General features: G+C 40.2%; 1 protein-coding gene across 2 annotated transcripts in view; it reads right to left on the reverse strand.

Annotated features, from left to right (window-relative positions):
• The window catches only part of ksr2 (kinase suppressor of ras 2), a 376,394-nt gene that overhangs the window by 96,312 nt on the left and 254,513 nt on the right, over positions 1 to 25,569 (reverse strand). For both annotated transcript variants that reach the window (XM_063034229.1, XM_063034228.1), the window contains 3 exons: positions 22,905 to 23,023; positions 12,088 to 12,256; positions 267 to 347 (listed from right to left, as the gene is read on the reverse strand). In XM_063034229.1, the coding sequence (XP_062890299.1) occupies positions 267 to 347; positions 12,088 to 12,256; positions 22,905 to 23,023 (369 nt within the window). The remainder of the gene's footprint in view (positions 1 to 266; positions 348 to 12,087; positions 12,257 to 22,904; positions 23,024 to 25,569) is intronic.

Genomic DNA, 25,569 nt, shown 5'->3' on the forward strand with positions numbered 1-25,569 from the left:
GATAGTTTTTTTTTAAAATTCCAGTTTCACTTGACTAATTGCCTGACAGGATTTGAACTTGTGCCTCTGGATTATTGGAAAATAAATGTAACACATATTCTGCCAAACAAAATAAACAAAACTTTACACTTTGAACTTTTTGATGAAACCATCCTTCCTATCATCATAGTATCAAGAGCCTCAGTGCTACAATGGACCATTGGCAGTAAAATATACAGATCTAATATGCACATACAATGATATGCTATTGTTAAAAAAGGAGTTACCTTGCGGTGGACTTGTGTGGCTGTGACTTTCAATCAAGTCACTGTTTGTGACTGTCCTCAAACGAATGTTGGAGAGTATACCTGATTTAGAAGAAAAGCAGAATTCTTTAAGATTATTATTCTCTTCATAAAGATGTTGACTCCTGTTTTGAGGTGTTAAACTGAAAATTACTGTCATTTCAAGATTCAGTTGTGCTGTCAATTTAACATAGTTATTGTAAGGGTCTTATATTGCTCATGTCCTACTTCCTGTTGTCATAGAAACTATTTGTATCCTACTAATGGCAGGCATTAGTTTTATAATTAAGGTAATAGCAGATTCCTTTAGGTCACTGAAAAAAGTTAAGTGGATAGTAACTTTCATAGAGATAAAAACTAGAATATATTTCTAAACAGTGATGGATTTATGTTTCTTTGAAGATGATGCTAACAAAGCTGATTTGGTGGACATTACTTAATTGGACAGCCATCAAAAATGATAACTTGACATTGAAAAATGTACTGTGAAGGAAAAAGCAGCAGGATTTTTAAAATTGAAATTAATTTATCGGAAATAAGTTATTTCACTTCTTCAGATTGATTCTCGTTTCTTCAGCTGAACCATAACTCATCCTCTACAGATCCACTTGGGGATAGTACTTGGATACCAAACTTACACAGCTGCCTTGGGAGCCCAATGGCATAACTTTGAAGCATTTGTCAACGAAGATGAAAAAATGTTCAGTCAATGGAATGAATGAGGATCAGCAACCAATGCTTCAAACTAAGAAATGGGGAAACAAGTCAAACATGTCCTGTTCTGAGCAGGTTCTGTTATTTTTAAAGCTCAAAGAGAGTAAAACTTTTGTTATCCAGTGGAACAGTGGAGGAAAGGACTGCAGTCAAAAACTACAAGAGAGGCTTCACAATAACAATCATACAAATTGTTACATATTTATTCAATTTTTTGGGATCTGAGCATCACTGTTGTGGTCGCAATATTGCCCATCCCTACTTGTTCTTGAGCTGAGTGGCTTGCAAAAAGGTATTGATGGATCTGAAATTATAGTGGTCAAATTTGGTCAGGATGGTAGGCAGCCCATTTGTGCACAACATGGCTTTTACAACTCTCCAATAGTTTTATGTCACCATTACAAATAATATTTTTTTTTAAATCCAGCTAATTAACTGAATATAATTTTCACAGTAGCCACAATGGAATATACATTCAGGTTCGCTGCATTGTTAGTGCTGTAACTTAAACACTACGACGACTGTACCTAAAATAAGACATTAATCTGCTTGAAATGAGTCCCGGTACTGCAAGGCAAAACTGAATTAAAATTTGGCTGTTTTTTCATTTCAACATGTTAGCTGCAGCACAGTTAGCTTATATCAGATAAGCTTTGTTTGTCACACGTACATCGAAACACCGAAACATACAGTGAAAAGTCTTGTTAGTATCTGTGATGGGCTGGCGTCAGCCTGCAAATGTTGCCACATTTCTAACACCAACGTAGCATTCCCACAACTCACTAACTTTAATCCATATGCCATTGGAATGTGGAAGGAAACCGGAGCACTCGGGGGGGGGGGGAACACACAATCACAGAGAGAACGCAAGGACTCTTTAGTCATAGTCATACTTTATTGATCCCGGGGGAAATTGGTTTTCTTTACAGTTGCATCATAAATAATAAATAGCAATAGAACCATTAATAGTGATATGTAAATTATGCCAGTAAATTATAAAATAACTCCAGGGCCAGCCTATTGGCTCAGGGAGTCTGATCCTCCAAGGGAGGAGTTGTAAAGTTTGATGGCCACAGGCAGGAATGACTTCCTATGACACTCTGTGCTGCATCTCAGTGGAGTGAGTCTCTGGCTGAATGTACTCCTGTGCCCAACAGGTACATTATGTAGTGGATGGGAGACATTGTCCAAGATGGCATGCAACTTGGACAGCATCCTCTTTTCAGACACCACCATCAGAGAGTCCAGTTCCATCCCCACAACCTCACTGGCCTTACGAATGAGTTTGTTGATTCTGTTGATGTCTGCTGACAGTGCCAGGAATCAAACCCTCGTCAGTGATCGCTGGTGTTGAAAAGTAAATGCACTAACCACTATGCTATGGTGCTGCACTGGCTCAGCCATAACTTCTTGAAGATAAGGTGAGGTTTCACTTCAAAACTACCCCCACATTTCATCATTACCTTGATATCTGGAAACTTATGTTTGGCATGAACTCCAAGGCCCTGTATTGTAGATAATTCCAAAAATCATGCAGCTTCTAGACTCTTCAGCCAGACTAACTACCTCCATCATATTGAACCTGATAAGAAATTCTTACATTTTAGTTAGGTCACCTCTCGTTCTTCTAAACCCTGGAGAATACAGACCTAGTGAACGAAATCTCCTTTTATACAACAAGAAATGGTCCACCATCAAGCATGTGTCAGATGCTGACTTGTTAAGATCACACCTTCTAGATACACAAGTTTCCTCTTTTCTAATGCAACTGTTTCTAGAGAGAACATTCTGCAGCAATACTGCATTTAGGAAAATGCTACCCAACTAAATTTGAGAAGTGTCAGTGCAAATTGAGGGGGAAGTACTGCAAAATGCAACTCTGGAACAAAACTGTTAGAGCACCTCAGCAGAAAATTTGACTGCACTGTGTTTGAATGCTTGCGGTGCTCCCAGAGAGGTGTCAGGTGTATCTGTGCACCTGACAAGATATTAGTGCACATTGGCGGCCAAATACAGCTGACAAAAAGCATGCAAATTAGATAGGTTATTCTAGTAAATATCCTCCCAACCTCCAGTAACTGACAAAAACCTTCAGCAGCACCAGTACTAGCTAACCTAATCATTAATAACTTCACATTGCACGCTGATTGATTTCTACTAGCTGCTGGGATGACATAACAAGTTCAGTATGTCATAGTATGCACTCGAATTTCTGACGTCTGCACAGATAATGGGAAGTACAGTGGCAGACTTTAATATACTCTGAAAAAGCACCATACACTCATAAAGTCCAAGCAACAGTTAATTGCTCCCTGAGCTAAGCACATTAATAAGCTTGAGTAGAGGGGATGCTACACTTGGTCACCAATCCCTGTCGGGGTGAGCTGTGTGAAATGTTGAAGTCCTTTCCATCCTGAAGCAATGACGCTTACAAAATTTCACATTTACCATTCACTATTTGATGAGACAGGTCACTGATGCTCTCAGTTCAAAGAAAACTGACTACATTCCCTTGCCTCTTACCGGACAGCAGCTTGTTGAATGAGAAGGAGGCTTTGCCAAGATTGCAACCATTCCCGTTGTCCCAGCGTTTAGGGTTCCACCGACTACATAAACGCTACTTTGTGCTGCAAGTCAGTTCTTCCATGTGCTGGACCCCAACGGGATTCCAGTCACTCGGTGTAAAGCAAATGCCCAAAAGGAGATAGCAGATGATAAAAGCCATGCAATCATGATGTCTTCAACCTATGTGCAACTCACATAAATCAACACAACGTGCCAAAAGATGGCTGCCGGGTTTCCTGTGGGATATTCAGAAAACAAGCTTAGTGGCTTGGGTGCGCAGAATGTATACAATGAAATTCAAGTGGTAAACGCAAAGCAGCAGACTAACGGCACGGCGATGTAATGCTTCCCCTGCCTGGGTTGTTCAGAGAAAGTGTCAAGACTCACATGTCCTTTTCATAGAATGATTAATTAATCTCTTATTTATTCCCTTAGTATTGATCTTCTGTTTTGCCTTTACCAGTCCTAGTTCTGTTAAATTGTACTACCCTGGCAGTGAGCATGATCTGTGGGAAGTCAAAGACTTTGAACAGGAGGACAGATGACTTTTGAGACATCTCTCTGCAGCTTTGTACTTAAAAGTCTTGCTCTTGCCTCTACCGTCTCAGCATGAATACCAGCAGTCCTACTGGTTTACAAGGGATGAGTCAGGACAGCAGGCCTGTGCTCCATGGAGTCCCAGACACTTCTAGCCAAGGGCCTCAGAAATCCTAATATCTGTTAAAAGACATAGTGATAACTGTTGTACCACAGTGGGAGATTCTTTTCACCTTGTTACCCATGGCCAAGACGGCAAAATTCTGAGCAATCTGAGGTTGCACAGCCAGAAAAGACCTAACAGTGCTCCAAGCATTTGACTTTAGTCATTGAAGGATGCACCCGCAAAAAAAGAATTACCAGGAAGTGTTTGTTTTAGTCCTGTCTATAGCCTTAGCAAGGACCACTCTGATGATGGTGAGAATTCCCACCTCACCACCTCCACAGGAGTAAGGTCGTCTACCTGCACCAGCCGCTTGCTAACTATATGCCACCTTGTCCTGCAAGAATTAGGCAAGTATGGGTGCCATACATCACATTTAGATGCTGTGGCTGGCACACAACTAGCTGCCTGTGCACTTAAAGCTAATGAAAGATAGGTCAGACTCATTCCCAAGGAGACGACCTGAATCCTGAATGATACAAATGGTTGACGTGCGGGTAATGAATGTTTGATGCGCTGAGACATACACATTAAGTTAATGTGAGATTCCATTTCTTACCATTAATCCTATTTCCATCAGTATTTGAAATATGGGCATAGTGAGCCTTATCTCAAATAATGATGTGTCGGAGTACACGAAGGAGATAAAGAGCTTAGCAACATGGCGACACGACAACATTTCCCTCAAAGTCTGCAGAACAAAAGAGCTTCTAATTGATTTCAGGGGTGATGAGGTGTGTGGGAGCTTGCTCCTGGTGAGGTTGAGAGTTTTGAGGTTTTCAAGTCCTAGGAATAAACGTCACCAATAATCTGTCCTATTCCGACTACATAGATGCCTCGGCCAAGAAAGCTTAGCAAGACCTCGGCTTCCTCAGGATACTGAAGAAATTTGGCATGTCCCCATCAACCCTTACCAACGTTTATCAATGCACCACAGAAAGCATTCTATCTGGATTCATTACAGTTTGGTGTGGCAACCACTCTGCCCATGACCACAATAAACTACAGAGAGTTGCAGACATAGTTCAGCATATCACGGAAGCTAGTCTCCCTTCCATGCACTCTGTCTATATGTCTCACTGCCTCAGAAAAGCAGCTAGCATATATCAAAGATCCCACCCAGACCAGACATTCTCTTCTCCCCTCTCCCATTGGGTTGAAGATTTTAAAAAAGCCTGGAAGTAGAAACTACCGGGTCCAAAGACAGTTCCAGTGTTATAAGACAACTGACTGCTTCTCTAGAACAAGATGTATTCTTGACCTTGTAATCTACCTTATTATGATCTTGCATTTTAGTGTTTAGCTACACTGTAGCTGTATACCTTAATCTACAGTCTGATATTGTTTTACCTTGTACTATTGCAAAGCACTGTGTAAAGAATTGATCTGTAGGAACAGTATACAACGCAAGCTTTTCACTGTACTTGGATACATGTGACAATATAAACCAATTCAAATTCCAATTCCATTCAAAGGTGCACTCCTTAATGTTATTGTAAGGTAAAATGATCAAGGTAATTGATCATTTGTACCAATGAGTAAATATAATACTTAGCAAAAATTATCACAAATAGGGGAGTGGCTTTGCTCTACTCAGTACAGACTAGGGTTCACTGCTTCCACTTTAAGCATTACACTCTAAATCAATAATATTAATTAAATGTAAAGGTAAGATGCATTATATCCATTAATGCTCCTAGATGGGAATCATAAACAGAAACCACATCCTCCATTCAAATGATGACTTTTAGTAGAATTATGAATCAATATATTGGCTAATATTTAGTTAAAGTCATCACCAAATATCTGTACAATCAAACTAAATTAATTAATGATGTTTTAACGAATAGAAAAAATCTTTTGGACATTAGACTTTGGAATCTTTGGAATTTGAAAATCTTTTATAAATCGGAAACCCTCTGAGAGTTTTAAATGTGTGTTAAGAACTATCTGTCTAAAATTAAACATGTATCACTAAAAATAAAATAACTGTGTTTAAACTAACATACATCAAAGTTGCTGGTGAACGCAGCAGGCCAAGCAGCATCTGTAGGAAGAGCTGCAGTCGACGTTTCAGGCTGAGACCCTTCGTCAGGACTAACTGAAGGAAGAGTGAGTAAGGGATTTGAAAGCTGGAGGGGGAGGGGGAGATGCAAAATGATAGGAGAAGACAGGAAGGGGAGGGATAGAGCCGAGAGCTGGACAGGTGATAGGCAAAAGGGGGTACGAGAGGATCATGGGACAGGAGGTCTGGGAAGAAAGACAGGGGGGGGGGTGACCCAGAGGATGGGCAAGAGGTATATTCAGAGGGACAGAGGGAGAAAAAGGAGAGTGAGAGAAAGAATGTGTGCATAAAAATGAGTAACAGCTGGGGTACGAGGGGGAGGTGGGGCCTAGCGGAAGTTAGAGAAGTCAATGTTCATGCCATCAGGTTGGAGGCTACCCAGACGGAATATAAGGTGTTGTTCCTCCAACCTGAGTGTGGCTTCATCTTTACAGTAGAGGAGGCCGTGGATAGACATGTCAGAATGGGAATGGGATGTGGAATTAAAATGTGTGGCCACTGGGAGATCCTGCTTTCTCTGGCGGACAGAGCGTAGATGTTCAGCAAAGCGGTCTCCCAGTCTGCGTCGGGTCTCACCAATATATAAAAGGCCACATCGGGAGCACCGGACGCAGTATATCACCCCAGTCGACTCACAGGTGAAGTGATGCCTCACCTGGAAGGACTGTTTGGGGCCCTGAATGGTGGTAAGGGAGGAAGTGTAAGGGCATGTGTAGCACTTGTTCCGCTTACACGGATAAGTGCCAGGAGGGAGATCAGTGGGGAGGGATGGGGGGGACGAATGGACAAGGGAGTTGTGTAGGGAGCGATCCCTGCGGAATGCAGAGAGAGGGGGGGAGGGAAAGATGTGCTTAGTGGTGGGATCCCGTTGGAGGTGGCTGAAGTTACGGAGAATAATATGTTGGACCCGGAGGCTGGTGGGGTGGTAGGTGAGGACCAGGGGAACCCTATTCCTAGTGGGGTGGTGGGAGGATGGAGTGAGAGCAGATGTACGTGAAATGGAGGAGATGCGTTTAAGAGCAGAGTTGATAGTGGAGGAAGGGAAGCCCCTTTCTTTAAATGTCTTCATTTTTTAAAGAAAGGGGCTTCCCTTCCTCCACTATCAACTCTGCTCTTAAACGCATCTCCTCCATTTCACGTACATCTGCTCTCACTCCATCCTCCCACCACCCCACTAGGAATAGGGTTCCCCTGGTCCTCACCTACCACCCCACCAGCCTCCGGGTCCAACATATTATTCTCCGTAACTTCAGCCACCTCCAACGGGATCCCACCACTAAGCACATCTTTCCCTCCCCCCCCTCTCTCTGCATTCCGCAGGGATCGCTCCCTACACAACTCCCTTGTCCATTCGTCCCCCCCATCCCTCCCCACTGATCTCCCTCCTGGCACTTATCCGTGTAAGCGGAACAAGTGCTACACATGCCCTTACACTTCCTCCCTTACCACCATTCAGGGCCCCAAACAGTCCTTCCAGGTGAGGCATCACTTCACCTGTGAGTCGACTGGGGTGATATACTGCGTCCGGTGCTCCCGATGTGGCCTTTTATATATTGGTGAGACCCGACGCAGACTGGGAGACCGCTTTGCTGAACATCTACGCTCTGTCCGCCAGAGAAAGCAGGATCTCCCAGTGGCCACACATTTTAATTCCACATCCCATTCCCATTCTGACATGTCTATCCACGGCCTCCTCTACTGTAAAGATGAAGCCACACTCAGGTTGGAGGAACAACACCTTATATTCCGTCTGGGTAGCCTCCAACCTGATGGCATGAACATTGACTTCTCTAACTTCCGCTAGGCCCCACCTCCCCCTCGTACCCCAGCTGTTACTCATTTTTATGCACACATTCTTTCTCTCACTCTCCTTTTTCTCCCTCTGTCCCTCTGAATATACCTCTTGCCCATCCTCTGGGTCACCCCCCCCCTGTCTTTCTTCCCGGACCTCCTGTCCCATGATCCTCTCGTATCCCCTTTTGCCTATCACCTGTCCAGCTCTCGGCTCTATCCCTCCCCCTCCTGTCTTCTCCTATCATTTTGCATCTCCCCCTCCCCCTCCAGCTTTCAAATCCCTTACTCACTCTTCCTTCAGTTAGTCCTGACGAAGGGTCTCGGCCTGAAACGTCGACTGCGCCTCTTCCTATAGATGCTGCTTGGCCTGCTGCGTTCACCAGCAACTTTGATGTATGTTGCTTGAATTTCCAGCATCTGCAGAATTCCTGTTGTTTGTGTTTAAACTACTTTGTTAGCAGGGAGAATCTCCTCCTTGGTGGGAGGTGGGAACCCACCATGCAAAAAGTGGTTATTAGCAGCTAGACCTCGCGGCAGAGACCAGACAGGGAAGTAAAACTAGTTCTCTAAGAGTAGGGTGATACAGTATAACCTCTGTATAGTGAGGGTGCCCGTAGATAACTATATCGGATAGGGCTTAAAATGTCCTTCTGAGTTTACAGCTTTGCTGACAGTGAATTCAATACAATCACATTACTGTATTTGTACACGTGCATATTAATAGAAAGGCAAATATATTGTGATAGAAAGAGACACATAAAATCAATCTGTTTCCTTTTGAATTTTTGCAATTACAACTAATTGAACAATTTATACTGTGTTTGGCTATTTATTTCCTGATGTTATAGAAATTGTTCAACTTATGTACCTGAAATGTCAGAAAAGTAACTGAGGCCTGGTGCACATAGCAGAAGAACATGTCCTAACTGCAGAGGAAGTCTGTTCACGAAGTACTGCTAATCATTCCTGTGTCATTTTGTTACTGAATTTGCATAACATCATAAATTAATTCCCCTAATTAATGCATAAATTATATTTGCAAATAAACTACACTTCTACCCAAATTATTTACCTCACCATACCTGACATGACTAAATTTTTGCTTATGTTGCTATTTCTTACTTTTCTAGAACAAAACAAATCCATTATACCCTGTCCTGTCATTTAATAACAACAACAGTGGTCTATAGCTGAATTCAATTTATGCATTTTTCCATATTCCTACATTGGATTAACAAACGTCTATTTCAGACTGAAGATTAGCAATTTATTTTGCCATAACTGCCACTGGCAGGAAAAGCTACTAGTCCCTTGCAGGCTTTTGCCTGTACTTTGCTTCTGAAAAGGCCAGCCTGGACCCAGATATCCCAACTAATCAATTCCATCCTGCCATCTCCCCCAATACCTTTAAAACATTGCTATTAACACATCTCTATTTTCTAAATTCTAGGGAATAGAACCTTAGTTTGTGTAGTTTAAATGCACAAGAACAACAGGAAATTCAGCCTCAAAGCGTGCTCCATCATTCAAAAGAATAAGGCTGATGCTGTCTGTTTCCCTGTCTGCTTTCACGACTGATCTCATAGCTTCTGATTCCAAGCGTCTTCAAAAGTCTAGGCATTTCAGCCTGGAGTATTTTCAGCAATTCAACATTCATAACCCTTCAAAGAAACGTTTTCTCATCTCAGGCTTCGATGACTAATCCCTAACATAAAACATTTTTCCCCTTTGTTCTCTTTGTACCTAACCCTTGCGGCCTCAGCATCATTCTTAGAACTCTGTATCACACTTCTTCAAAGATGAGCTCACCTCCTTAAGGTGCAGTGACTAGAATTCAGTTGCAACTTAACTTCTACTACTTTACATTCAAGTCCTTTAAATATAAAAACCCACAACTCATTAACTTTGTACAACATTTACAATACTTGTATGTAACATATTTAAATTCAAAGCACATTTATTATCAAAGAATACATAAATTATATGCCTTGAAATTTGGCTGCTGACATGCAGCCACAAAGCAAGAAACTTGAATAATCCAATTAAAAAAGAGACCAACAACCACTGCGCAGGGAAAGAGAGAGAGAGAGAGAGGAAAAAAACACATTCGTGCAAACAAGAGAGGCAAGCCAACAACATCCCAAACCAGAATGAGTCTGAAATCTGCTCTCAGGGCAGCCCCCAGTTTTCACACCAGCGGGGCAGAAACACATGGTAGCCAGCTGAGTTCACAGCCTTGGCGCCACGGAGAAAGGAATGGACATTTGTGGGAGTCCTTAATGCAAAGGAATCCCTAAGTCTTTTCCCAGTTTACGCGATATTAACTCTAAATCAATTAAGAAGTATTTTATCATATCCTTTCAACAACAAAGTGGATGACCTCACATCTGCTTAACTTTGAAATCTGCTGCGGCACTGTGCAATCATTCAAACTATTAAGCTTCCTGTGAAGCCTTATGTTTTCATCTACTTTTGTTTACAGTGGAAGCAACAAATTAGCTTTCTATCCAATCACCCAAGTCATTTACAAATGTGATGAATAGTTGGCTTCACAGATCCGCATGGGAGTCTATTACACCTATGTCAGCCCCACAGTCAATTTCCTAACCAGGTTACCAATTTGTCTCCGTATACTTTAGCCAAAAACTTCTCTTTTTATCAAATGTCTTCTTCAAGCCATTATAATTAGCATCCATGAGCATTTCCCTGCCTATTGTTTTAGTCCAAACAAATCCATCTGATTCCTCATAAATGAACAGTTGCTTTCAGATAACACACTGTCTCTGTCCACGCATCTAAAAGTTTTCAGTGTTCAGTTACCCTATTAGTGAATTTGCTTTCCCTAACTTAACTTTCCTAAACAGCAGAGCAACATGGATAATCTTCCAATTCAAGACATCAACTTCTGAATAAAGGGAATTTTAAATTAAGACATCTACCATTTCCTAATACCTTTAGAAGTCTGGGATAACAAAAAAAAAGCCGGTCTTGGGGTGCTGTCACTCCTCAATGCCATTGGTGCTCTGCCACTCTTTAGTGCTATTATTTTCTTCAACTTTGTCATTTTCTTTCTTGGTTTCACTTTTGTCTGAATTCCAGTTAGTCACCATTCCTGATTCAACATCAGCTTTTTTTTCCAAATGGTGTGAATTGTTTTCCTCTTCCTCTAACTGTATACGTAATTCTCTAAAAGTCCACCATTTCCTTATTCTCATTTACAGCTTCACCAACATCAGCTTACAAAGGATTCCATCTGTCCTCTTTATTGTAGAAAATATTGTTCACTACAAAATCTCAAATAATTTTCTTTGTTTTCTCATTTACCATCTGTTCTGCCATATTTTGTTCCCTGTAGTTTTCAAAATCAATTCTAACATTTACGTTTCTGAAGGATTTTTGCATTAATAATTTGGTGATTATCACACACAGTAGAGTAACTCCTACTCATTTCATGTAAGCTTGATGGCTCTTGTAGTCGAGAACTACTTTTCATCAAGGAGTGGGAGAATTAAGCTTAAACTATCCTGTCACTTTTCCTGACCTAAGCTCCTAGAGGCCATGCCTGTGGAGAGAAATGATGAACTAACCCATTGTCATAGAGAAAACACTGATGAAGGCAGCAAGACTAAACTATTTCGTACTTTTAAAAGGCCGGAGTAGCACAAAGATTAATATACTAAGGCTGCAGAGTTAACATACCTCCAGAACAAAGTGAAATGTTCCACCAACAACTGTAATTTGCTGTGTGCATCCATAACTTTCAGTTTCCAACTTAAGAAGAACACACTGTGGCTGATTATCTATGTTGATACAACCAATTCACAAGTCTCTCTCTCAGGAAATTGTAGGAGACATAACAGTTGCCCATCTATTATGGTTCCCCATCAGCTGAGAAAATTCATAAAAATGACCATGATACTTTCTACTTACTTCAGCAGAATACACGGAATACTGAAGAGCTGTACCTGGGAGGTTGAACTGTTTCTGCTGCCGGGTGCACTGTGGTGAAGGATGAAGGGGTGAAGGTGGTGTTGCACTGGGAGGTAGAGGAGGTGCCGGAGAGGATGGTGTTGAAGATGTTGTTGATGAAGGATTACTGCTTGAATCAGGCTGGTAGGGAACCGGTATATGATCCTGCAGATAAAGCAAGGGAAAAAGTTTACATTAACATATGAATAGTAATATCACATACCCTAGACAGCATGTACACAATTGGGTAATTTCCAGTCACCGAATTAAACTTGGAGGCTTTACTGCTGTTAATTATGAGGAATGATTTTACATATATAATTTATACTCTATAATTATGCTCAATTTATGACACTAATCTGGAGAAATAACCTTACAATCACAATCAGTTTTGTTGTCACTGACATATGTTGTGAAACCTGTTATTTTGTGGCAGCAGCAGAGTGCAAGACACAAAAATTACTGTAAGATGCAAAATAAATAAATAGTGGGAAAGATGAATAATGAGGTAGTGTTCTCGGATTGAGGAATCATTCAGAAATCTGATGGCGGAGGCAAAGGAACTGTACATTGAGGGTGGGTCTTCAGGCTCCTGAAGCCCTTTTCTTTTTCAAGATTGTTGAATGTAATTCATTAGCACACAAGTGTAAAGGACAGCAAGTAATTGAGACTCTGGATCTGATGCAGCATAAAAGACACAATTTAAAATAAAACACAATAACTATAAATATAAAATCAATCCTATAAAATATAATTAACAGTAACTTGCTATATACATAGACTGATTGTATGTACATAAAGTGACATTAGGTGATGTGTACTATACATAGTGGTGGCAGCGTTGATGGAGTAACCCTATTTTTCTTTGGAGATGGAGCATAAATTTTGATGGTGTTTTCAGAGAATCATTATGTCAAATCCACTCCATTATATCTTTCCTAGCTCTGGGTGACATAACAATATCAGTGGAGAGACGTGGACAGCTGCCATTGATGGTGGTAAAGCAGAACAGACAATGCTCAGGGGAGTGAAAGCATCGTCTGGTACTTGGGGATGATCTCTAGTTGGCTGACCATGGTTGAGCAATCACAGATGTGGACTTAGCTTGTAGATGTCCAAATATCCCAGGCTTTAGAAGCAAATGCAGGTACATCAGACTGATTCCATGAGGTACATTTACTGTATTACCGTAGGAGAGGAGGGTTAGGTGTGTTTCCTCCAGCTCTAAAACACAAGTTATTACTTAATACATGGTTGAACAAATGTAGTAATTTAATACGTTAACTGAATGTTACAATAGGTACTTTGCCTATCACTTTTAACAAATTAAAACAGGAATCAACCTGAATGAAACCACATTTTAAATATTAGTATATTATGGAACACAAGGGTAAATACCATCTTATTTTCTTATTGTTACAAAAACTATAAATTACTAAATAACTCACCATACATTTTCTTTCACCCAAATCAGCTGCTGAGAATATAAACTAATTTAGGGATACTAGTAATAGTAAATTAGTAACTGTTTTTCAAAAAAATTCCATTTTGAGTTAAATGCTGCTTCATTCTATTGTAAAACAAAATCAAATACCAATAATGTACATATTCCTAAATTTATTGAGTTTATAGTTAATCACTTTATGGTTTAAATGTTCCTTGTTTAATAATTTCAATGAATACAAAATTTTGTCAATTATTTCTGAATATTGCTATAGTTTTCTGAATGCTAGAGAAATATACACAGGCAAAGGACATGAGTTTGCAGATAATCAAAATTGTTAATGATGTTTTCCAATCTGTAGGATTGCATGTTGAAATTATTCTGATGGGAACTCCAGGGGTAGAGTCCAGCAACTGATGATGGAGTATGGCTTTGGGAAGAAATTTATTCCCCGGAAATGACAAAGTAGGGAAGGAAAAACAGCATGCAGGTCAGCACTAGGAAATCAAGACTAAGCATTTCTTATATATAACCTTTGTTAATTCATATAGTTAACATATTCAAACTGTGTGTGAATTCAAATTAATTGGCAATCCTTTACATTTTCACTTACTTTCATCAATAGCTAGGAAAAGGGAATCTTTACACCGATTTATTTTGAGAAGTGAAAAGGAGGAAGGCTAAACTACCAGTATATACAAATTGGATCAAATGGCCAGTTTCTGTGCTCCATATCTAGAACTTGGTGAATCAAGCTGGTGCTGCTTCTCGTCTGGTATCTACATATGTATTTTTAGCAGAGACCAAGATTGAGAATCTTTTAATTCTTAAAACCAAATCATATTAGCTTGGAATACCTAATGTACAGTGCATATGCACAGGCAACAAAAATTATACAGCGCAAGAGAAGGTTATTTGGCCCACTGAATATGGGATAGCTCTCTGAAAGAACTTGCCAATTTGTCTCACACCTTTACTAAATGTTTTTTCAAAATGTGACCAATCCCTTCGGAAACTTACTATTTCTTCTGCTCCTGTCATTATTTCAGACAATCCGTGTACTTTTTAGTCCATTCCCCTGTTTTCCCTTTGTAAGTTTAGCCATTTGCATCAATTGTTCTGTCCTCTATTATTGATGGTAGAAATAATCTCTCCCCATCAATCCAGCAAAATTCTTCATAATCTCAAGCACGCATGGAAAATCGCCTATTGCAACCTTTTATCTAAAAAAGAACAGTCATAACTCATTCCTGATTGCAGTGCAGTAAGTCTTCTCTTAATTTCCCAATGCCTTGAGATGGGGACAAAGCTAATTAAACCCCAAACCCCATGGTTATGTTGAGCACCCTAAATAGAGAGCAAAGTCAGGGCAGGATGCTATGGAGAGAAAATATGGGGTCCACATGCACCATAGAATTGCACGTTACGCCACTTTTAACAGTTTTTTTTATTCACAAGTTTCCATTAACATAAGAGCTACCAGTGTCTGATTTGCATTATACTTCCATTGCATTTTATTTTAGCAGTAAAGATGAGCATGATTAAAGTCTGCTATTAGAGCTGTGAGTTTTCTCTTTGATAGATGGTAAAACAGGTCAGAAACTTAGTAACTTGTGAAACAGCATTGCAACAAGTAGAGACGCTGCATCAAAAACACAGCAAGCAAGGTTTGATCGAGGTTGTTGGTGACGTCTGCAAGGTGCTTGCACACTCCTCCTGGGGCAGTGTACTTCCTCCCACATCCCAAAGGCACGCCGTGTGGGAGGTTAATTAACTATTGTAAATTACTTCTCATGTAGGATGTGCTGTAGGAGAATCAGAAGGGACTTAGTGGGAATTTGGGAGAGGAAAAGACAACAGGGAAGTAAGTGGGAGACTTGGATTGCTCAGAGATCCCATATAGACTCAATGAGCCAAATTGTGAGAGAGAAATAAGAGGTGTATATGCAACTGAAGAGCAGCTTCTGAAAAATATTATCGCAATTTATTCACATATTATGTTTAACCAATCCAGTATTATATAAATATTATCCAAACTACAAAGCAAAATAAATTTGACTGTTCTTGACAAAAGTGTTCATGAAAATAGGTTGTACAAAAATTGAGCTGTGTTGAGAATTTTATAACCTGTTTTCAAGCTCCTGGGTGCCAATGTCTCTGAGCATCTATCCTGAGCCCAGCGTAGTGGTGCAATCACAAAGGAGGCAGGTCAGCGGCATTACTTCACTAGGAATTTGAAGAGATTTGGTATGTCACCAAAGATGGTAGCAAATTTCTACATGCATACTGTGGAAAGCATTCAGACTGGTTGCATCAGGGCACCTGGTACAGCAGCTCAAACGCGCAGGATCAAAAGAGGCCGCAGAGGTTGTAGATCCAGCAAGGTCTATCATGGGCACGAGCTTCCCCACCATTGAGAAGATCCTCAACAGGCGTTGCCTCCAGAAAGCAACATCCCTTATTAAGAGCCCTCACCATCCACGACATGCTCTCTTCTCATTACTACCAGCAGGCAAGAGGTACAGGAGCCTGAGGATGCACACTCAACATTTTAGGAACAGGTTCTTCCCCTCCGCCATCAGATTTCTGAATGGGTCATGAACTCATGAACACTACGCCACTATTTGTCTCTCTTTGTGCACTATTGATTCTTATATATACTTATTTTAATTTATTATAATATTCATGTTTGCTGCCTCAAAACAATAAATTTCATGATATCTGTCAGTGATAATAAACCTGATTCTCATTCTGATTCAGTCTGGTATCCAATTGAGTCAAAAATTATTGAAAATGCTTTGACTTCAATACATTTTTCAATTGGAGAATGTCCTCATTTCAGCAACTGAATGGGATATTGAGGGTCTTGCCATTTTGGTCATGAAATAGATATAGTGAAGCAGAATGGGTTGATAGACAAGTCAGAGATAAGCAGGATCACTGTTGGGGAGGTAAAAGATGGTGATTAGTTTCTGGGTCAGGTCAAAAGATGAGTTGGTGTGTTGTGGGCTGAGCACAGGTTGAGAAGGTGAGATGAGTAAAGGTTTGGTATACCAAACAGTGTAGAGAGACTGTTGGGAGCTAGAAAACACTTCAAAAGAAAAACGGATCTCACCTGAGTTGACTTCCCTGAATTGGCCTATGAGTCACTCAGGCAGGTTGCCTCTAACTTGTGCAGAAATAGAATCCATAAGTACCATGAAAACTAGCTGCTGCCTGAGTCATGCATGTGAAAATCAAGATTGTCAAGAGGAGTTCAAGCATTCGTTACAGGTTGTTAATACAATACTGCACACGCCAGGCATGAAGAGAACCCAGAATGAAAATCAAAAAACTGCATGCAACTTGCACAATCTCTGCTTTTAATTTACATTTCATCTTTTATTGCAAATGATTTGCATAATGTAAAAAAAGGCACCACCTATTCCATTTTCTTAGTCGACCAGTATTCTGAAGTTCCAAACATCACAAATTATTAAATCACTGAAGCTCTGCTGAAGCCCTCCCAATCATTGACCACATCTACATGAAACATTGTCATGGGAAAGTAGCATCCATCATCAGAGATCCTCACCACCAAGGTAATGCTCCTTTCTCACTGCTGCTATCAGGTAGAGGATACAAGAGACTCAGGACTCGCACAACCAGCTTCAAGAACAGTTCCTACCCCTCAACCATCAGGCTCTTGAACAAAAGGGGGATAACTTCACTCACTTGCCCATCCATTGAGATGTTCCCACAACCAATGATCTCACTTTAAGGACTCTCTAATTTGTTATCTCACGTTCTCATTATTTATTGCTATTTATTTATATTCGCAGTTGCACAGTTTGTTATCTCCTGCACGCTAGCTGATCCTTCATTGATCCTGTTATAATTACTATTCTGTAGATTTGCTGAGGAATATTACTTTGAACTTTGATCAGGTTGGGTAATTTTGTCAGCTTCTGTGCTCACCAGTCAATGATTCTCCAATCTTTTACAATGCCCATTAGAGGGTTCATATTAATTTTAATGCCTTGGCAGTAAGTAGCAACAGATCATGAGAAACCACTGGCTCATTGGTCTTGATAGCATTTAAATTATACTGATAACTGTGCCAAGAGCCCAGTGCTACCAGATTTATGGGATTTGGTTGTTCTTTCAGCAGGAAACCATCATTTGCTCAATAACCTATGTTTAACAACCCATTCAATTCTGGAGAGCAGCAGCCAACTTGAACAAAGGCTTATATAATGTTTCCCTTGTTTTGACGTTAATTGCATAGCAGTGCCCGGGCATATAGTTAAAGCAGCAGGCGAATTGTGATAATGCATTGCCAGATTAATGGGCATAAACAAATTCTGCATCCATCTTTTTAGTGGATGTAAACTGTAATTTATCTGTTAGTAGCAAGAAGAGGACAGATTTCAGCCTGAACTCATGTAACCTTATCTGAATGAACTAAAAGTTCAAGTAGGTCAATTCCTCTTCCATTTCTGTGTATTGGAAGATCCAAATGAAGAATGTGGTGGCCCTATCACTGATACAAGAATAAACCACTCGTATCCTTCAGCCTGCTCCATCAGCTCGTGGCTAATCTGATTAAAAGTTCAACTCTACATTTCTGCCTACAACCAGTAATCTTTCATCCTCTTGCTAATCAAGAATCTTTCTAATTCAGCTTTAAAAATATTCAAAGACTTCCACTCTCCTTTTAGGAATAGAATTTCAAAGAATCACAGCCCCTTGAGAGAAATAAGGCTCTTCATCTGGATCTTCATTGGGCAATTGATCCTTTACTTTTTAACAGTCATCCATATTTCTAGGTTCCCATGAAAGGGAGCATCCGCTCCACATTCACCATGTCAAGACCCCTCAGGATGTTGCAATTAAGTGCTTTCTCGCTCTTCTAAACTTAAAAAAGATGCAAGTCTAGTATTCTGATGTCCCTTCATAGAACAATCCTCTTATTCCAGGCATCTGTCTCTAAGCCTTATCTGAAATACTTCCAATATATTATCATTTTTTTAAAAATAAGGATACCAACCACTTACACAAAAATTCTAGATATGGTCTCTCTAGTGTCCTATGTAACTGAATTTCATTTTTTTTGTAAGTGATATCTCCTGTAATAAACAATGATATTCTGTTAACTTTCATAACTGCCTTGCTATACCTGTATACTACCTTTGGCAATCACATGCCAGGTCATCCAGATCCCTCTGCTTTTCAGAACTCAGGAGATTTGAGTCACTGAAAGATGCTCGACAGCTGTGGCAGGGCTTGAATGCTTACACCTCCTACAGAGAGAAACCAAGCAACATAGGTGACAACAAGGTTTCGCTCCCAGATGAGCTCAATGCCTTTGATGCTCGCTTTGACTATCAAAACATGGAGGTACCGTCACGAACTCCCACAGTCCCAGATGGCCCTGTGATTTCAGTCTCTGAGTTCAACATGGAAGCATCCTTCAGGAGGGTGAATCCATGGAAAGCATTCGGCCCAGATGGGGTCGCTGGCCGAGTACTAAAGACCTGTGTTGATCATCTGGCTGGAGTGTACACTGTTATCTTTAACCTCTTGCTTCAGCAGTCTGAAGTACCCACCTGCTTCAAACAGGCTTTAATTATACCAGTGCCTAAGAAGAACGTGGTAACCTTCCTCATTGACTATTGTCCAGTTGCGCTTACATCCACTGTGATGAGGTGTTTTGAGGGACTAGTGATGAAACATATCAACTCTTGCCTGAGAAGAGACTTGGATCCACTCCAGCTTGCCTATAGTCACAACAGATCAGCAACAGATGCAATCATTGGCTCTTCACTCAACCCTAGAACATCTGGACAGCGAAGACACATACATCAGGATGCACTTCATTGATTAGAGCTCGGCATTCAATGCTATTATCCCCTCAAAACTAATCAATAAGCTTCAAGACCTAGGCTTCAATACTTCCTTGTGCAATTAGATCCTCAATTTCCTCACTTGCAGACCCCAGTCAATTCAGATCGGCAACAATATCTCCTCCACAATCAGCATCAACATAGGTGTACCACAAGGCTGCGTGCTTAGCTCCCTGCTCTACTCACTTTATACTTACCATGGTGAGGCTAAACACAGCTCCAATGCCATATTTAAGTTTGCTGATGATGCTACTGTCATTGACTGAATCGAAGGTGGTAATGAAGGGAGATCGAAAATCTGGCTGAAATGTGCCATAACAACAACCTCTCATTCAATATCACTACAACCAATGAGCTGATTATTGACTTCATGAGGAGGAAACTGAAGATCTATGAGCCAGTCATCATTGGGGGATCAGAGGTGGCGAGGGCCAGCAACTATAAATTTCCTGTTGTTATCATTTCAGAGAGTGAAATGTTCTTGGTCCAGCACATAGGTGCCACTATGAAGAAAACACAGCAGCACCTCTACTTTCTTAGACACTTGTGAAGATTTGGCACGACATACTTCATCGAGTAGCATCCATCATCAAGGACTCTCTCCAACAATTTGTTGATTATCACTTTAAGGCTGATTGTACTTTTCATGATTTCATCCTTTCTTTCCACTGCCTAATGTACAAGTATTTCCAGTAATGGGACTTGTATCCTCCACAGCAATAGGCTGTCCAAAATATCATCTGACATTTCCTTATTTTCTATTGTAAGTTCTACTAATCGAATATTTGCCTCTGGGGAAGATCAGCAAATATATTTCCTGCCTGTTTTCACATTTCTGGCTAATTTTCTGATGTGCTTCTATTTTTCTTCCTTTATTAATTTTTGACTATTTGCTGTTTTTTTTCTATTCTGACTCAGTACCTGTCTTTTTGCATTTATAAGGCTGATGTCGAAAACCAAATTCGGTGAGTGTGCCGACTAACAATGAATGGGAATCAGTCTAAAAAATCATGGGCAGCACTCAGTGAGTCACACAACCAGCCTCAAGGGAGCAGAGGGTGAGTGACCAGACTGAGAATGCAGACAGCACCCATCCAACATCAGACAGAGTGTAGTTAATAATCAACAATGGGTATCACTCAGTGAATGACGAGAAAACTTTGGACAATGCTCAGTAAGTGACCAGGCCCACATCAGGACAGGACTCAATGACCAACTGGGCTGACACAAAAACAGTGCCTTGACCACCCAGGGCCTCATAGTTCACCAGCTATTTGGTTAAATATCATATTTGATTGGACATTACCTATGAAATCCAGTATGCCAAACTTTTATTGTAAATGAAGTACCAGTAACTTGTTAAATATAATGGACTTCTACAACTGTATTGCAATTGGTACTCATGATGTGAAATAGTTACTTAACCTGCAAGAGTGACTCTTAGCTTTCAGGGCCAATTCAATTTTTCATTTCACTCCCACTGCACTCTCTGACTTTGGCCTCCTATACATGGAGTTGAGCTTACAGCAAGATCATCCATAACCTTATTTCATGGTGGAAATTGTGGCAAAGACTTGAGAAGCTAAGTGTGTACTCTTGATTCTAATTTGGGTGTTCATTTGTATGGCTTCTCATAACTCAAGGAAGTGCACCTCATCTTTTGTCTGGGTACAATACTACCTTTGGGACTTAATACTGAACATAGCAATTTCAGGTAACTTACTGCACTAATGAGGCTAACCCTGTCTCTTTCAGTTTATCTCATCTTTTTTTCCCTTTTTCCAACAGTCCAATGAAAGATCTATGACCTGAAATATCGATTCTTTTCCTAAATCCATTGATACTGCTTGACCAGCCGAGTACTTCCAGCAGTTTCCGTTTTTAACAAAGGTCTTGAAATTTCATTTTGTGATACGATGCAAAACTGAATTCCTATCACAAGGACTTGTCAAAGAAAATTGAGAAATTAAAGACAGATGCCTGAGGATTACCGTCTGACATTTTTTCCGGGTGTTCCAGGCATCGTGCACTGTGACAAACAGCAGCACCTAAATATGTGTCCAATGCACACTTGGTACCATGCTGTTGCTTTTGTACGGGTGGTCTACAAGAAGTGCAGCCTATCTAGGCAAGAGGCAGATTGCGCCGCAAATGTGAGTCATCTTAGAATGCAACTTGAAGAGCCTGCTCATGGTCCGATGCCAGGACTTGCAAGGAATTCTCTTCACGTTTAAAAATATATTTATCCTCAGCAGCTCTTCCTTGGGGCCCCCAATCTCACATTTCTTCCAGTTCCCTCTCTTCAGCTGGGGTAATATATCAACCCAATTAAAATTGGTTCTCAGTGTATAACAGCAAGAAAATGGATCAGACCTCAGGTATGCAGGTATACAATGGAGAACATTCCGATAGGTTGCATCACAGCTGGTATGGAGCTTCCGATGCATCATAAGATGCTGCAGAAGGTTGCAGACCCAGCAGCTCCATCATGGGAATAACCTTCCCTGACATCAAGTACATCTTCAGGAGGTGGTGCTTCGAGAAGGCAAAATCCACATTAAAGACCCCTACAATCTGGGACATAATCCTTTTGCAGTTCTATCATCGGGAAGGAGGTACACGAGTCTGAAGATCTTTGCTCAACACGATAATAACAGCTTCTTCCCCATCATCATCAGAATGACCCTTGAACCCAATGTCATTATTTGTCTCTTGCACTCCACACTCCCAACCACCACTACTTTACCATTTCCTGCCAGTCACCTTACGTACAAACACTCCTGTGCCTACTGTCACTTTATGGACATACAATCAATTTATGTACATAAGCTATCTTATGTATTTATATTTATTATATGTTTTATTATTATTGTGTTCTTCTAGATGGAACCTCTGACCTCAAACTTCCACTGCCTTGCGGCTGTACCCACTCATGGGAAATGCTTTGGGAGTAAACCCCCAGGGAAAAATCCGGAGCTGGAGTCCCTAAGACAGTCTTATGTTGAGTTCAACGCTGACTGGTAACTCCTGTGACAATGCTGGTACCAAACTGTATCAGTCTCTGCCGTTCCTTTGGATTCGTCAGATGCGTGGAGAGGGGGAGCTTGCTACATGGGCAACAGCTTGCTCTCCATATCGTACTGCTCTGGCTTGCATATCTAGACAGCTAGGGCACAACATCCGTGGCCGACCTGACTGATGGAGGCCTCACACACTGCGTTCTGTATCTTAATGCATATTTTTTCGTTCTCCTTTACACTTGAGTACAGGAAATGACTTTAAACAATATTGAATCCTGAATCTAATTTATTTTTGTAACCTATTGTAATTTTTCCATCTTGCACTGTACTGCTACCGCAAAACAACAAATTTCGTGACCTATTTAGAGATAATAAACCTGATTCTGATTGTGATTAATGTGTAATTTTTATGGTAATATTATTTGTCTAATATAAATGAACTAAAGGAAAACATAAAGGCTTACCTTATTAATTTTGTTGGTTTTTGGCAGTGTTTGGCTGGAGTGCAGATCAGAGTACCTGGGTGGCTTCTTAAGAGGATTGTTAATGTCACATGGCACAGATTCTGTTCGCACGAGTCTTGCTGAAAATCAGAGATGGCTACAAGTGAGGAAAAAGCTTTGCAGATTACTATTATTATGCATGACCATGATTTATTTCATAATTAATAACTTAGCTGATTTTAAATGACGGCTCTCCATAGTAAAATCAGCACCCTCAAATAAAGAACAAGGCAGCATTGATTAGAAGAAAAGACATTTCTATTTATATGAATTTCCCCTTGCCCTCTGCCCTCCCCTCCCTCCCTTAGGTTTAAGTAGATTATGACCCTGTATTTTAAATTGAATTTCTGGCACGTTGAAAATTAACCACTTTCTATCTTTTCCGGACATGCGACAAGCAGAGGAATTTTCAAAATTAATCCTACAAGTTTAAAGGAACATCTTGTCTCTTCAATGTAACTTTTTCTACACAGTTGAAAGTATACTACTTTCATCCTGTTGAAGAGATACGAAAAGAAAATAGATAACAACTTAGTTCTAGTCCTGTTTTTGAAGATTTCATTGATTAAGGGAAGCTAGTGCAAGGTTGCGGATTTACAGAAAGTGGAATTTTTTTTGAGGAATTCTAGGAACTATTTGTACCAAAACTTAAAAACATGTCATTGCTTAGAAGATTTTGATCAGGTGATAGAAGAATCTTTCCATTTAAACCAAAGTAGCAACTCGATTGTTGGAGAGGATGGGTCAATAAAATTGATATTTTGCACATAAATTTTAAAAGTCATAAAGTAATTGTAATCTCAGCACAGATTTATAAAATTCCAGATGTGGTATACAGCATAAGGAAAAGATTTGCATGGTATGGAGTGGGACTGGATGGGGTGGAGTGAACTGTTTCTTGTTCTGTAACCTTGTATTAATTTTGATCACTGTTACAAGGAATTTCTTTCAATTAATCTTTCCAAATAACATATTTTGTCTCATCATTTCAGCCTCTAATAGGTACATTAGTTACATTAGTTCTACCTTAAACTGGCATGAAAAACTAAAAATATTAAATGTCTTTTAAAGTACAGATGTCTAAGTTTTATGTCTTCACAGATCTGAACTCAAACTGGCTGCCTGTTGTTGTTAAACTGTCTTTCTGAAATTGTTCAAAATTTTTGGTATTCAGACTTGTTTTCCAAAGGATCAACTCTTCTTTGTACAGCAGTATCAAACTCACAAAATTCAACCAAGAAACAAAAATCTTAACAGAATTGGCTGCATAAAAAATGTCATGGACCTAGGTGTTAATGGAACAATAACACTTTAGAAATAGCTATCAAATATTCATGCACAATTCAAATAACTACTGGTACATACACACTTTGCATAACTAGATATCACCTAAACAAGTTTCCAGAGTAGCAGATATAGCAATAATTCTTTTGAATTTTGAATCACTAATTTATGGCCATAGATCTGAGGAGACCAATATGACTAACACGCCTGAAATAAATCTAGCTCCAGGAAGATGGACACACACAGAAATGAGCATTCAGAGGTCTGGATAGTCAAGTCTCAAAGAATAGATGGCCAGATCTTGGAGCAGCGTTTGGTAGACTCTGCTTTGAAGGACTTGTTATATTTACTAAGTTACAACAACTAAGTATTAAAAAATATTTAGATAAAGACTAAATATGAAGACTAAAGTGTTTATTGCAAATTTGCATTCAAGACTTTCAAAATACCTTCAGACTACGAAAGCCATAAAAAGAGAAAATTTATGATGCATTTCCCAAATGGCCTTGCATCATCAAATCTATATTTTTAAATTAGTCAAGAACAAACAAAATAAAGTTTTGTTTATTTCCACATCTTAATTCCACGTCCCATTCCCATTCCGATATGTCTATCCACGGCCTCCTCTACTGTTAAGATGAAGCCACACTCAGGTTGGAGGAACAACACCTTATATTCTGTCTGGGTAGCCTCCAACCTGATGGCATGAACATTGACTTCTCTAACTTCCATTAATGCCCCATTCCCCCCCCCCATACCCTATCCGTTATTTATTTATTTTTAATTATTATTATTTTTTCTCTCTCTCTCCTTTTTCTCCCTCTGTCCCTCTCACTATACTCCTTACCCATCCTCTGGGCTTCCCCCTCCCCCTTTCTTTCTCCCTAGGCCTCCCGTCCCATGATCCTCTCCCTTTTCCTGCCTCATATCCCTTTTGCCAATCAACTTTCCAGCTCTTGGCTCCATCCCTCCACCTCCTGTCTTCTCCTATCATTTCGTATTTCCCCCTCCCCCTCCCACTTTCAAATCTCTTACTAGCTCTTCTTTCAGTTAGTCCTGACGAAGGGTCTCGGCCCGAAACATCTACTGTACCTCTTCCTAGAGATGCTGCCTGGCCTGCTGTGTTCACCAGCATTTTTTGTGTGTTTTGCTTGAAATTCCAGCATCTGCAGATTTCTTCGTGTTTGCGAAAATAAAGTTTTGCCAGAATCAGAGGAGGAGAATTTTTATTGAATCTTTATCTAGATCTATCAATTATATGGGTCTAGGAATCTGTTCCCATGTTAGATTTAGTGCAGAATGCTGGTCTCCTGAAATAGTGATTTTAAAATTACTGCTACTC

The sequence above is a fragment of the Mobula hypostoma genome, chromosome 27 (genome assembly GCF_963921235.1).
Source record: "Mobula hypostoma chromosome 27, sMobHyp1.1, whole genome shotgun sequence".
In the NCBI taxonomy this organism is placed as follows: domain Eukaryota; kingdom Metazoa; phylum Chordata; class Chondrichthyes; order Myliobatiformes; family Myliobatidae; genus Mobula; species Mobula hypostoma.